General features: G+C 36.4%; 1 protein-coding gene across 13 annotated transcripts in view; it reads left to right on the top strand.

Annotated features, from left to right (window-relative positions):
• Nucleotides 1-15,647, top strand: part of Lpp (LIM domain containing preferred translocation partner in lipoma) — a 612,241-nt gene that overhangs the window by 507,676 nt on the left and 88,918 nt on the right. For all 13 annotated transcript variants that reach the window (XM_010624126.3, XM_010624129.2, XM_010624124.2 and 10 more), the window contains one exon: nt 7,421-7,590. In XM_010624126.3, the coding sequence (XP_010622428.1) occupies nt 7,421-7,590 (170 nt within the window). The remainder of the gene's footprint in view (nt 1-7,420; nt 7,591-15,647) is intronic.

Genomic DNA, 15,647 nt, shown 5'->3' with positions numbered 1-15,647 from the left:
TTCATTCTCTCACATTTTTTTCTTTTCCCTTTTTGTTCTTCCCCTACGTATCACACCTTCCCTACATCTTTAGCTCCTTTCCTCCCATTTCTAAATGTCAGTAATCTTATTAGAATCTTATGCATTGTTGCAGAATATTCACACCAGGGAAACTATTCGGTATTTACACATGTGGGACTTATTTATTTCACTTAGGAGTATATCTTCAATATGTATCCATTTTCCTATAGCAAAACTTTTATAAGAAAATATATCTGTGTCTATTCATGTGTTTTTGCTGGGTGAAGAGCCATCGAAAACTGTTCATACTAAGACATAAAGGCAGCAGTGGGGAGATGCTTGTGTTGTTTATGATGCCACAAAAATTTCCTTTTATTTTCAGCTAATTCATGTCTGGACAGTCTGTCCCTGTTCTGCATGCAAATGAAACCTGTTTTGCCAATACTTGTTAATTTTTCTTCTGACAAGAAGTACGGAAATAGATACCCCCAAGAACAGTGGCTCAACCTGGCTAAATATTGGTATCACTGAGAAAGCTCATAAAGTGTTCAATCCTGTGACATCTCACCCCAGTCTTGCAGAATTTATGAATCTGGGACTCAGGGATCAGTATATTTCTTAAAGTTCCCCTGATGATTCCAGTATATTCAGGCAAAGTTGAGAATCACTGTCGAAGAAAATAAGCAGCCTAGGAAAACGGTTGTCTGTTATGATACGGATGTTACATAGCCCTATGAAATAAAATCTTTGGTGATTAGAAAATGTCTAAACCAACAGTGAATGTCATATGGGCCTGTCACATAGAAGATACGTGATCATTATATAGTTCTTTTTTCATTCAATAGAAGAAAGTTCTGAATGAGTTCTAATTTAGGCTGTGTTTTAGGAAGATAACTCCAGGGGCCATATAAAAAATCAATTGGAGCAGGCTTTGTTTCTAAGAATACTTTCCTACCACTTCACTGCTCTTATTTAATCTTGCTAATTCAACATTTAAAACTGGACTCTTTTTGAAGTATATCAGATATAGAAGTTTAAATATTGCTTGCTCTCTTATATGATAAACCCATCATATTAAAAACACAAAGCAACATAAAATGGTAGATGAGAAGAAATGGAGGTAGAATTTGTTGGGATCAGACAGGAATCTAGGAGTGGAGAAGACAGAAGAGTAGAGAGGAAAAGGGAATATAAATGATTAAGATATGATACATATATTCCGCCGCCTGCCTTGCAAGCATAAGGAACTGAGTTCAATCTCTGGTACCAAAAAAAAAAAAAAAAAAAAAACAAACAAAAAAGAGAGAGAGAGAGAGATATGATTTATATACAGCTTCAGAGAGTAATGCAATTATTATTTATTACATATACTAAGAAAAAATAAACTTAAAAAACTAGAATGCATTGAAGAATGTGTTTAGTGAGAAAATGGATGTAAGGCCTCAATTCATCATAGATGTATAATACTCATTTTGAAGGGCTAAAGGTGTAGGGAAAGTGGGAAGGGTAGGGGGAGGGTAATAAGGGAAAAAGAAAAAAATATGAGAAAATGAAAAAAAATGGAAATAAAGTGTTTGTAAATGGGGAGGGAGGAGGGCATGAAGGGAGGGCAGGGACAAGTGGAAAAAATGAGAACCACGACCTGTCATGTAAAGGTACAAGATCCCAGTGATGAATGTAACTGTACTGTGTACCTAAAATGTACCAATAAACTCAATAAAAGACAAAAAATTTTGTCTTATACCACAATTTCTCACTCAAATGATAAGATGTGAAGAAAGTGGGCAGATAACTGTGTAATTTAACTTTTATTTTGGCTTTGAATAATGTGCAGTTTGCAAGTATGTCATTTCCATGCACCGCACTCAAACTCTCAAAATGGTTATTGACATTTTTAGTCACTCCTCAGAAACAAGCAACATCTGCAAAACAAGATATAGGGACTGTTGTATTAATAATCATGTGGTAATCAACTAAAAAATGTTTTGTTGGACCCAAGATTCAGTGGAATAGATTAGAAGATGCAGAGACAGTCCAGACATTCTCAGCTACCTCAGCTTTGACAAAGGAGCCAAACATCTTCACCAGAGGCAAGATAGCTCTTTAATAAATGGGACTGGAAAAATTGGATTTCAACCTGTCAAAGATTTAAAGTAGGCCCCTATCTATCATAATGCACTAAACTGAAATTGAAGTGGGTTAAAGATCTAAATATTAAAACAGAAACACTAAACTTGATGGAAGATAGGTATAATTGAAGACATTGGCACAGGAAAAGACTTTATGAAAAAACCTCAGTAGCATGGGAACTAGCACAAAGAATCAACAACTGGGATCTCATCTTTTTAAAAATCTTCTGCATTGCAAGAGAAACCATCAGCAGAGCTAAGAGACAACCTACAATGTGGGGAAAAAAATTTATCAGCTGTTCATCAGACAGAGGACTACTATCTACCATATATAAAGAACTTTAAAAAATAAAATGCCCCAAATATAAAGACCCAATTCAAAATGGGCATCTGAAATGAATAGACATTTTTCAAAGAAAGAAGTAAAAGCAGCAAATAAATATATGAAAAAATGTTCAATATCACCAACCATTTGAGAGATGCAGATGAAAACAACACTGAGATTCCACCTCACCCCAGAAAGAACGGCTGCTATCAAGAAATCAACCAATAAAAAAGTGCTGGTGGGGTTGTGGGGAGATAGGAACCCTTTTGTTGATGGGAGTGCAGACTGGTACAACCACTGTGGAAATCAATATGGAGGTCCAAAAAACTAGGAGTCGAGTTCCTATTTTACCCAGCTATTCCTCTGCTGGGTATATTCCCAAAAGAATTAAAAGAATCATATCACAGCAGTATATGTACACCCATGTTTATAGCTGCACATTTTGTATTAGCTAAAGCTTGGAAACAGTCCAACTGCCCACCAACTGGAGACTGGATAAAGAAGATGTTATATATGTGATATATAGCTATAGATATGTATGTACTACTCAGCCATAAATAATGAGACACTAGAGACATTTACAACTAAATGGATGCATTCTGAGGCCATAGTCTTAAGTGAAATAAATAGGACATACGAGTATAAATACTAAATAGTTTTCTCTTGTGTGAGAAACTAAAAGTGGAAATAAGGATAAAAACTCATAATTGATAATGTGAAATAAGAAAAGGTCTAAAGTGGTAGGGGAAGTGGAAGGAGTAGAGGAAAGGAAAGAAGGGAAAGGAAAAAATATGAGAAAAGGAAAAAATGGAAACAATCTTTGTAAATAGGGAGGGGTAGAGGGGTTGAAGGTTGGGCAGGGGAATGGGGAAAAAAGAACCAATTTACATCATGTAAAGGCACAAGTTCCCAATTATGAATGTAACTGTATTGTATACCTGAAATGTACCAGTAAACTTGATTTAAAAATGTTTTATTGTTGTTGCAGCACTGGTTATCAGGTCTTTGCATTGAGCTTCATCCCCAGCCCTTTGCAAATTATAAAAAAATTCAAAATAATGATACTAAATAAATATGAAAACATATCCCATTACTTGATCTCGCTGGCTTAATGTGTTGATTTTAAGGAATGTCACTCTCCAGTGATGCCTTGACTATAACAAGATGCTCAAATTCTAACCTTCCAGATTTAGCTCGATTACTGGAACTTGCCTGAAGATTTTTCCCTTTGTAAGAGTAAGTGAATTTAGGTGGCCTATGAGTCATGGAACCTTGTTTAGATAGTGCCGTGGTCTTCAGAGACATGGACGAGGTTGCTGTACGTGGGCAAGAGCGGGTGAGTTGTAGGAAGAGCCTACGGCTGGCACCACAGACAATCTAAGACCACACACACATGCACTCACATACGCAGGCTTTTGGTGGGTCAAGATTTCATGTGACTTGACTGACTGACAGTGCACAGGCTCCCTCATTCTCAACCATTGGTTCCTTTGACCTGCTATGCTGAGCATTGCCACAGAACTCCTACTGACCCCCCACCCCCAGTCTGGGCCCCAGCTTCTCACTACCTTACTCTGTTGTGTCCTCCAGGCTTGGGTACCTTGAAGTTTGGTATCATTCCTCTGGGTTTTTTGTTTTTCCTTTGTTTGTTTTCATTGTTGGTTTTTGTGCTGAGATCCTTGCCTAAAAGGGCGTTAAGGTTGTGGTATGCTTTTAATAGTGTAGTGTGAGTCCTTCTCAGGGCAAAACTACAGTATGCTTAAGTAGCTTTCTTTACATTCTGAGGCAAAGTTTGTCAATTTTTGTTAATGTGAAAGGAGAACATTCGGGCACCTTTTCTGTGTTGCTGATGTGTAGGGCTATTTTTAATTTTGATTCTTCGCTCTTTTCTCTGTGCTTGTGAATTTTAAGGTGCCAGACTGACTGCCCTCAAGGCTGGTGCCCCCAATTTATCCCAAGGATAGGAAAAGTACAGAAGACAGCAGGGCTAGTCATGGCTCAGTCCAGTGTATTAGCCTGACACACTCAGGAAGAATTTTCTCCAAAACATAATGGAAATATCTACTTTCATAGCTAAGAAGACAAAACCTTTTGTACCATCACAAAGCACCTTAGTGTTTTTGCATCCTGGAAGTCACAGAAACACATTCCTTCTTTGAAAAATCTAGATGTTTTTTCTCTTGTCCATCTCTACCTATCAAAATTCCATTCTTTAAAGGCAAACTCCAGTGTCTTATATGTGATTTTCCTTTTATATTTTCATAGCGCTTTCTTCTCACATGTTGCACATTTTGCCATGTGATTTTTGAATGTATGTAGTCTCAGAGTGAATCTAAAATTCACAGCTAACATCTAACCCATTTCTGCATGTCATACAGAGGCAGACTATAGTACTAGACAAGGAGTAGCACTCGGTATCTGCTGAATAGATGGACAGTTTCAAAGCTTATATTTCCACCCTAACCTTGCCCTCTAAAGCAGCGATTGAAATTTGTTCCCTTATCTTTGTGGATAGCTAAGAAACTCTCCTTGTCATGGAGGTTCAAGCTCTTAGATTCCAGATGTTAGTTTGTATATTCAGGTTCTAGTTCAGTGGTACCAAAGCTATGGCAAACAGTGGGCTGTTTGTATCATTGAAAGCTCTAAAAGGTTGCCATCTCTGATATAAATCAAATTACTATAGCTAATTGCCTAGCAGACCACCTAGACCAATAGTTGACACCATTTTACTAGAATATTTTTTTGTTTTGTTTTATTTTGTTTTGCAAACTGTCATCCTCAGATCCCCAGGGGTTCCTGATATCTTATTAAGTGATCCATTTTTATTTCCAGAAAGCCAGATATTAATATAGAAAAATAATTTTGTTGACCTGCATTTAACAAGTTTATAATGTAACATTACAATTTTCATAGAAATCCTATGTGTTCTTAATGATCACATGGATTGGTAATCTAACTGCCCCTTAATCCTCAATATTTTTTCTGTAATGGAATTTTATCATTTGGTGATAGGGAGGTCTCAGAAGTTTAGTATCATTTTCAAACAGGGCCTATTCACTTTATTCACCAATAAGGTTTTTGGTTTTTCTGTTTCCAAAGTAATCACAAAATAGTGTTATAGAAACTACCTTAATTTTTACACTATAAGCAGGGGAAGTACAATGCTCTAAAGATATTTTTCTAAATTATACAACATAATAAAAATAGTACAACAACTCTTGGGTAGAAGTTTGTAAGCCCAGTCATAAAGACTCTATTACAATTATTATACAGACGTTTTATCAAATGTCAAGGATATGATATTGCACCTTTGTAATAATATCAGTTCTACCAGAGACAGCTCAGTTTCCAAGAACTTAACTATTTTTCCAATGCTTAATAGTTCTCATTTCTTAGAAAAAAAAAACATGGCTAGTTTGAGCCTTATTTAAAAGACACATTCCAATCCTGCAATAGAATATGAAGAAATGCTCTCCAGGGCCAAATGCAGCCAGAGAGAATTAGAAGTATATTTACTTCTTCTTTTCCCCAAGTTGAGACATTGAGCCCTTTCATTTTTTGAGTGTGAGATGGTTGTCAATCCAGTGTGATGGAGTGCTGAAAGCAGTCTTCAGTGAGAAATGTCTCCAGCACAAGCCATAATGCCAAATCTGTATTAATCCTGGTGCATACAAGTAGGAAAAAACAAAACCGCAGAGTAGGTAAGAGCACAGAAACTGAAGCTAAACTGCCTGGATTTGATCGTATTGAAACATTTTTTATGACTTTTTCCTCACCTGCACAATAGAAATGATAACATTATCTACACATAAGTTGTTACTGATACATGGGGAGCACTGAGAAAAATGTCCAGCGTGCATGAAACTACCTTTATTATAAGTTGTGTGAAAAAGCATGAAAAAATTATTGTTGACATTCCCCAGTGGTCTGTAATTATCTTTTGGTATTTTTAAATTTGAAGACAAAGGCTAAAGAAGCAAATGTGATGAGGACTTGCCTTCTGACTCAAGATTCCCATGATGGAGACAGGAAAACCTATCAATCACAACTACCACAGTGTCTCTTTTGTCTTAAATTATATTTTATTGTTATAATTTAAAACAGTGTGTCAAACCTAATTTTATGTCCATATACAGGGCAAATGTCTGTTAATCAATTTAAGAATGCTATAATTTTGCAGCATTCTAGGTAGTGGTTCATGGAAGAACCAGGGCCATGAGGGAGTCAAAAGCCCGCAGTACTTGGGATTTTTATGATTTAGGGATGTTCAAACTCAGAACATATGTTAGATGCCGTGCTAACTGAACTGTAGTGTCTAAAAAGGTGTCAGGTCCAAGAGATGAGACTTCTTTCGCAAGACCCCAGAACACAGAGCTAGCGCTTTTAGGTAGCCGTTAGAATGAAGATGCATGCTGGCTCAACATGATGGAGAATTTTCTTAACAGTCAGAGTGATCTGGAAATAAAAGAGGCTACCTCATGATTTACCTACCAATGAGGGCTCATTACTAAAGTTTAGCCACCAGGGCTTTTGGGAGAGGAATCAAAGTTTGAGTTGGACCCAGATCCTTCACATTCTGACTGGATGCATGAAGTCTCCAAGGAGAAAGGCTTTCCTGGACTGTTTCTTCGATTATACCTTTCAGTCCAAGCATCCTGAGTTGTTTCCTTTATACACACTCGTAAGTAGTGTTAGAGGCCAAACACTGGTCTCGGAGTCAGATACCTGAGTTCTGTCTTACCACTTTCTCTGTGACCTTTGCTCAATCTCCTCAATTGACTCATAAAGTCCTATCACCCTGGCTTTACAGAGTGAGTGGTGACTGTATGATAATCTTTCTTGCATGGTTCTATTACTGCCGCTGGCAGTATTAATCAATCTGCTGCCTCTCCCATATTGGCTTCTTTAGGAGGGGTGAGGAATTCCTTGTTTGTCCTTAACAACCAGTGCTCTTTTTTCCTCTCAGGCCGCTGTGCTCGCTGTGGGGAAAATGTAGTTGGAGAAGGCACAGGATGCACTGCCATGGATCAGGTCTTCCACGTGGACTGTTTTACCTGCATCATCTGCAACAACAAGCTCCGAGGGCAGCCTTTCTATGCCGTGGAGAAGAAGGCCTACTGTGAGCCCTGCTACATTGTAAGTTCCACCACATTTTCTCTCAAGGGCCTTGTCTTCTTTGGCCCAATGCCAGTCACTCCAGATTGAATGTAGCCAGCTGATCTTTATTCCTAAGCAAACTTCAAAAGGTATGTTTTTGTGTAAGTTGACCTATCGTACTTTCCCCCTGTATTTCCAACTCATATGAAGTCAAAAAGTGCATTGAGGTAGGTAGGGCTCCTTTCAGTAAGTGAGTCTGCTGGGAAGATCGCCAACCTATGGCTTTCATGCATGTACAGTATATACAAGCTTAACATGCTTCTCCCTCAGGGATCAAAAGGCTTTCCAAGCAGTGGAGTCATACCTCTTATTGCTAAATTTCACCTTGCATTTGAAATCCAGGTATTTATTAGGGAAACTTTGTCTACAGCCATATCAACCTGAATGCACCTGATCGTGTCTTAGGGAAAGACTTGTCAGTGCTCTTCCAAACACCTGTATTTCTTGTCTATTCCGAGTGTTTCTTAAGTGACCTCCTTATCAGGTAGGTTTTTCTGTGATGCAAAAGAGCCCTTTATAACAGAGCACCTTAAAGGGAAATTAATAGCAATGCTTATGGAGCTAATAGTGATTATTTTCTTTTTTTTAAATAACACAACTATGTTTTAGTAATATAGCTGGTGATTTAAAAAATTCTCAGTCACATTATCTTAACCTTTTTGGTAGGGCTATTTAATCCATTCAGCTATCCTTTCAAAGAGGAAGTTGATGGATAAGTGCAAACTTTTAAAATCTGAAATGTATTTCTTTGCTCTCTTTCTGCGTGGTTTTGATCTGCCTAGCAAGTTAATGGGGAAAATAACACTTTTTCTTTTTTTTTGCAAATCCACAAAGGCGTCATGGTTTGACCTTTGGTACCAAGACATTCCAACCCAAACAAATTCTTGGGTGTGCTGTATTGGGAATCATAACTTTGAAAATTTCCAAAATTCAAGTTTTTTGGAGTTCCTTCCTTGGTTGGTATCGTTCCATAAACTGACATCTCTAGCTTATTGTCATGCTGGGGCTTCTAGTACATATCTCAAAGTTCTTCAAGATTAAGATATTATTGGATTAAACATCATTTTGCATCGTTTAAACTCAATATTATTTCATTTTCCTTTAAAAAGCAACTCAAAAATATACAGCATGATTAAAAAGCAATATACTATTACAGTTGGAAAAATTTATATCTGGAAGTCATTTGCTTAACTTTGGCCAAGAAAGTGAGAATGCAGACAGATGGAGAGGAGGACAGTGATTTCTTATGTCCCACATCAGTGTCAGAGCCAGGCATTTAGTCGTTTACATTTCTAGATCTACTTACCTGTTGAGGAAGCACTACATGGTTTTAATTTGTACAAAATGTGACAAACACAATAATGTTCTTTTGCTCTGGAAGAAACATTTATAGATAAGAAAAGTATAGAAAACAAGAGCTTACCACTTTAGCACATATTTTAAATACCAACCCTTGACATCTTTATTGAAAAAGGAAGGCATTGCGTGGTTCCCCTCTGACACGTTTAAATGGTGTGCACAAAGTGACGTTCACAGTGACCCAGGACCGCCACTCTGGAATGGCTCAGTGCTGTGAGCTCTCTCAGAAATCTCAGGGGAGCTGCAGAAGCATCTAGAGCTGTCTGTTCTTCCACTTATTAATTACAGGCCACGGTGTCTGCATGTGTGTGTGTATCACTCTTGTCTGTGTGTGTCGTCCCTTTTTAACTGTATTGCTGCTTCAGTGGTGCTTTTGTGCCAGCCTTCTTCAGGGAGTCTTATTATCTCTTATTAGCCAAAACTCTTAGATACAGTATCAGGAAGTAATATAACACTCTGAGAAGAACATAAGCTTCAATTTGGTTCTGACACTTAATGCTTTGTCTCCTTGGGAAAGATACCTGATCTTCCTAAGCCTTAGTATTGTCATCCGTATAATGGGGATGGTTTGTGGGATTTTTTTTTCCCCCTGATGACGCCTTACATTGAAAGGAAGCAATCTTTTAAAGCACATTTGACCTGCTCAGGTCATTAATGGAAAAAGTGTTATTGTGAGATTAATTTTAAGATGTTTGGAAAAAAAAGATGATGATGTGTGGACCTATTTAATATCTGAATTTATATCTCTGTTGCAGACGAACATTTCTGATAGTTCATGGCACTTCTCCCCTGCTTTGGTTGCATGATACTGTATTGTGCTTAATCACGTGATTGAAAGAGCTGGATGAATTCCAGTTCTGAAAACCTTGCTACCTCTTTTACTTTTGTTCCGTATAAGGATGTTGAATGAATCCAGAATTCACGTAAGCTTTGTTCAAGGGCCCTCGTTATTGATTCTGAGTTCAGCACACAGCCCTCATGCTCTCATATGGATGCATTAGCACTGTAATTTCTTCTAAGTTTCACGAGTTCAGAAAGCTGCACACTGGAAGTGTAAAGAAGTCAAGGACACAGGGAGAATAAGATGAAACAAATTTCTTTGAAGACAGATTTTGCCTAAGGATAAACCTACGGTTGTGTGTCTGTGTCTAGGAATGAAAAGACTTAGAACAGGAAGTACTTCCTGTGTGACCTGACAAGATTGCTTCCTGTTATAGTGCTCGAAATTGATGTGTAAAAGGCATTCTGTGCAAAGCAGAAAGAACCCAGCCCCTCGGCATCAGTCAGTATTCCTGTAATTTTTTTCATTATTGAAGTAAAAATATTGAAGTTAGCGCATTAGTGAACTATTTCTGAGTGTGAACCATCAGTGTTTGACCAACTGATTTTATTCTGCTTTCAGTTCCCAAACTGATCTAATATAAATTACATTTATTTCTTCCAAAAGTGTTTATTGATAAATTTATGATATTTAAATGGACTATTTACATAATTTATAGACAATATGCCAATCACACCTCCAAATTTTTTCCATGGTTATTAACATAATTAATATATTAATAAAAGCATTAATAATTTGTAGTATATTTCTTGAATTCTTAAATCCTTGTGCACAAATAACTGTGATTAAAAAATTTGATTCAATATGGTATTATAATTATCTTTACACACATTTTATTTTCTGTTTTGTACTTAATAACCTAATATAAATATGTGTACAGCTTTCCACAGGTAATAATCTTCATTTTTAGCTTTTCATCTGTTTAAACATTATGTTTATACACTACATTTTAAAACCATTTGTCCTTCAAATAGTATTAGATATTTTCTAATATTTTAACATCATAAGTAATACCCTCGGAGAAAACCAAATTTTTTTTTATTTTTTAATTTATCTCCTTAACATAAATACTTTGATTTATAGTACTGAATCAACTGTAATGTAATTCAGAGGACTTTTGCTTATTATATCTCTTTACAAAGACTTTTCTGATAACCATTAATTATAATTATTAATTATAGCACATATTAAACTGTACCCTATTTGTCATTGGAAAATTTTGAACATACTCATTTTTAACCAATTTAATAATTGTATTATATTTATTTTAACTTGTGTTTATATAATTATTAAAACCACTGAGATGCTTTTTCTACTTCCGTGATGTCTTTTAAAAGCTTAATTTTGATTCTTCTTATTCTTTAAAATAAATGAATAGACTAAAGAACACTAAAACTTTCCTGGAGGTAAAATGACAGATAAGAGTCTATTTTTCTTTTTCCTGGCTGTCCTCATATGACCTTGGCTAAACCATTTAATTTCTGATTATCATTGTTCTCCTTTATTGAAGGAAGATATTAATTTCTTCCCTATCTTCAAAGACAGAAAATAAACTAGTATGACATTTTGTATAGTGTGAAGCCATTTACTATATAATAAGGGCTTACTCTGCAATTGGCTCTTCCTTAGCATTATGTGATATGATGCATAAACTGTTTTGAGAGTTGTGTAGTTGTTGCTAATACTGAACTTGTTTGACTTCCTTGGACTATGAGGATGTATATGAGAAGAAGAGAGTCGTGTTTAGCTTAAGACAATTTTTAGGTTTTTTGAGAATGAAGAACAGCAACAATGCCTCCTGCTTATGTGTCCATCTGCCTTTCATGAGACAGGCTTAGTCATCAGTGTAGATTTAGGAAAGAATTGCTGTTTTCTTCTCAGTGCTGCCAAGGAGTCTGGACATAGGGACACAACGTCAGAGAGTCACAGCAAGTCTGTTTATGAAATGGCAGCCAAGGAAGCTTCCCTAAACCAGGGCTCTTTGCAGAGTGGACAGGATCCAACTTCTCACTCTCTGACAGTAGAAGTTGGTCAGGCATTTTTATTAGAGTTGGAATCCTAGTGACAAAAGAACTTCTGGAAATAGAAGGCCAATTCCAAAGGCAACTAAACACTTGAACTTGGCACATTAATGACAAACACGCTAACACTCTTCATTCTCTTATGTTTCTAAGTGGCTGCACTTAAATCAGTCTCACTGTTCATCCTCCATTAAGAGAGAGATTTTTGTTCCTCTGCAGGTAGGCTGTCTTTTTATATACTAGAGTTCTCCTAATAAAATGTTTTAAAAGCAGTTATAGCCTTAGGTGGGTGTAGAAAAAGGAACCAAGAGTTTGGGCTAAATCTGAAAAATCGGCATACACTTCCCTCCTCTTAATTGTACACTTATGCCCTGTCATCTCCAAGACATGCTTCCTTCTAGTCTGTCCTTCTCTCATACCATGCGTGCGTGCATGAGTGCACACACATGCATGCACGTCCTCCTCTTAATTGTACACTTATGCCCTGTCATCTCCAAGACATGCTTCCTTCTAGTCTGTCCTCTCATACCATGCGTGCGTGCATGAGTGCACACACATGCATGCACGCACACACACACACACACACACACACACTTTCTTCTTGTTGTTTTATCATTATTCCACCAGTCCTCTTCCAAGAAAGAGAAAAATATTTCAAGAAAGAGAAAAATGTATCAAATACTGTCATGTAGAGTTTAACCAGGCTACTACTAAGAAGTTCTCTCTTCTGTTCTTACAGCCTTACATTTACCAAGCTCCTAAGTGGTTTGATATTTTTTTCCCATGTTATCATCTGTATTCAGACCTGGTGATACACAAGGCAGAGATTCTGATTCCCTTTATACAAAGGCCATTCTGGTGTTTTCAGAGTAGAAGACTAAGTAAAGATGAGGAAGAGGGCTTCTACCTTGCTTCTTCTTGCTGGGTCCGTGCTGTCATCCTGCTACCAACGTTCAGCTTGCTAAATACACAGAAATTCTGTCACCAATAGAGTGAAGCAAAAGTAATGGAACCAGCTTAGTTAAATTTCAAGTAATGATCATATCACTAATTACAATGAGAGTACAAGTAAATTAACCTAAAGAGCTAGAAAATGACAAAAACAACCTAAACAGAGAAGGAATTCATTAAAATAAAAATTATTGATAAGTTTAAGAAATACTAGAAATTTAAGGTCTAGGAGATGATTCTTTGTAAAGAATACTAAAGAATAAATCTATAAACAAAAATACTGAATATTACAAATAAAACAGTTCATAGCATAAATATACAATACATTTTTAAATTATTACAGTTAAAATTCTATAGGAAGATCATTTTCTCAGCAGATCTAAAATATGTGTGGAAAAAATTTGAATAACCTCATAAACATGGATGAAGGTCAGAACTGCTACCTGAGAAAGACCCAGAAAATTTCACTAACAGGATTTTTCATATCTTCAAAGAACAAATAATTTCTGCACTACTTCATCTTTCAGAGCCTAGCATGAAAGAAGCAGCTGCCCAAATCATTTTATGAAGCTAGTGTGTTCCTCATGGTAATAGCAATAGAGGCTGACCCAAAAGCAACCTCTATGCTAACCTAATTTTCAGAAATGCAGAAAACCTAAAACTAAATGGTAATAAACTGAAACTACATAATAAAACATCTCACACTGCCCTGTCATTGCAGCATTAGAATAATTAGGAATCTTTTTGACCAATCTGTTATATTGGTTTATCAAATTGAAATTAAAAATGATCATCTCCATAGATGTTTTTCATTGAATAGGAATTCATAAGATTGATTATGCATTCTTGTTTAAAACAAAGCTGTAAATAGTATGGGAGAAAAATACTGTGTTTATCAGATAAAATAAATCCATGGCCAAACATCTTTCTCTCTAGGTCTAGGTATGCACACAATCACCTCTGTGTTATTAACATTGGTCTTAACATTCTGTTCTTTGTAATGGAAAGTTGGAATCAAAGAAAAGGTTAAATATATGTGTTTCAATGTATTATGTAATATTTTAGCACAGATAAAGATTAGAAAAATAATATAATAAATGTCCATGTACCTATTGGCTAATAAAACATTAGAAATTCTGTTGAAGTTCTTTTAAGTTCTTTCTGTTCACATTTCCAAAGCTATACAGGTACAGCTGCCACTCTAAATTTCTTCAATATATATCTCTAAAAAATATGTAGTGATGTTTGCATTTGATGTTCATAATTTTAAATGAGTGGCCTTGTACCATTCATATTTTCCTGAGGCTTATTCACTCAAAATTTTAAGACTGGGATATGTAAATATTTACAGATAATGTGATTTTTCTTCTAGAAAACTTGGAAAAAACTGAAACATTAAGTTTCATAAACTGGCAGAATAAAAATTATATGTTTAGGTTTAGAAATTATAACAGGAAAAAAAATCCTTACTTAGAATAACAAAACGTACGTAATACCTGGATAAAACTTTAATTGAAAGTAAAAATGATCTAAATGAAGAATGCTGTACAGTTTCCCAAGAATAATTAACTCATGCTCAAAATGACTTTGGAAAGTATCTCATTTTTACAGGCATCCCTATTATTCTACAGTAGCAGCAAGTGTGCATCAGGGGAATGAATAGAGAGACCTTACAGCCCTGCAGGCTCTTAAGCAGCCCTGCCTGGTAAGGAAAGTGAAATGCAGACCCTGCAAGCAGTTTGCTAGAACAGCGCAGGGCCCTGACTGCACAAAGCATTTCCCTCCTAGTCCTAACCCAAATTACATTAACTGCTGTTGTCATAGAGTTAGAATGCTTTTTAAGGGCCAGGAGGAACCTTCGAAATTCAATAACGTCATTTTATAGCTGAGAAAGCTAAAGCCTGAGAAAGCTGACTGATTTGCCTGAGGTTACATGGTTTATTAACAGCAAGGGCAGGAATAGAAACCATGATCCTTGATGATGCCTTCAAAGAACTACTTTCTTTGGGAACTGACGTGAAGGATTTTAACCATATGTGGCTACAGGTCCAGAGAAAATGTTGGATTCAGGAGACTTTGGTTGTAGAGCTAAGAATTAGGACAGTGTTTACTTCAGCCCTAACCGGAATGAAGGGTCTCAAATTTCCAGGTTAAATGCTTCTGAAACTTTATGCTAAAGCCTTCCCACTGCCCTAGTTTGTTTATTTTTAAATCAAGCATGAACTCACCATGCAATGTTTGCCAGAGTTTAGATGAATGTCAGCATCAGGCCACTGTAATAATGGTTTAAGATTATTTAATCCCATTACTTATACACTTCATTAGGCTGAGTGAATTGTTGGCAGTGGTTCAGTGAACTTCCTACTTTAGATATAAAAAGATGGAAAGAACATGGGGAAGGAGCCTATTCCTTGTTTTCTTTCATTTTTCTCTTCTACTGCTTAATGAACAAAGGAAAAATAATTAGCCAGCTCTAGCATAGAATCTGTTAGTGGGTCTTCAGAAGCCCTCTATACCCTCAGAAGAAAGAAATGTCTGGGGCCAAGGGTTTAATTCAGTGGTCCTACTGCCTGCCTCACAAGTGCAGGATCCTGAGTTCGATCCCTGGTACCAAAAAAAAGAAAGAATAAATGTCTATGGCATTCTATTTTCTATTAGAATAAATAGGAGTGAGGCAGAGGTGTGTGTTTGAGAGAGACAGAGACAGAGACATGACAGAGAGGAGAGTGCTATAAACGTCAAGCTGAAAGTTAAACCTGAAAAGTAAGCTCCAGAATCCTAGGTAAGATACTCAGTCTTTCATTTAAAGGGTGACATAAGGCAAATTATTTTAAAGACACAATCTATCTATTAAAATAACACCC

The sequence above is a fragment of the Fukomys damarensis genome, unplaced genomic scaffold (genome assembly GCF_012274545.1).
Source record: "Fukomys damarensis isolate Sample0158 unplaced genomic scaffold, DMR_v1.0_HiC HiC_scaffold_12, whole genome shotgun sequence".
NCBI classification, from domain to species: Eukaryota; Metazoa; Chordata; class Mammalia; order Rodentia; family Bathyergidae; genus Fukomys; species Fukomys damarensis.
This window is presented reverse-complemented; position numbering and strand designations above follow the sequence as displayed.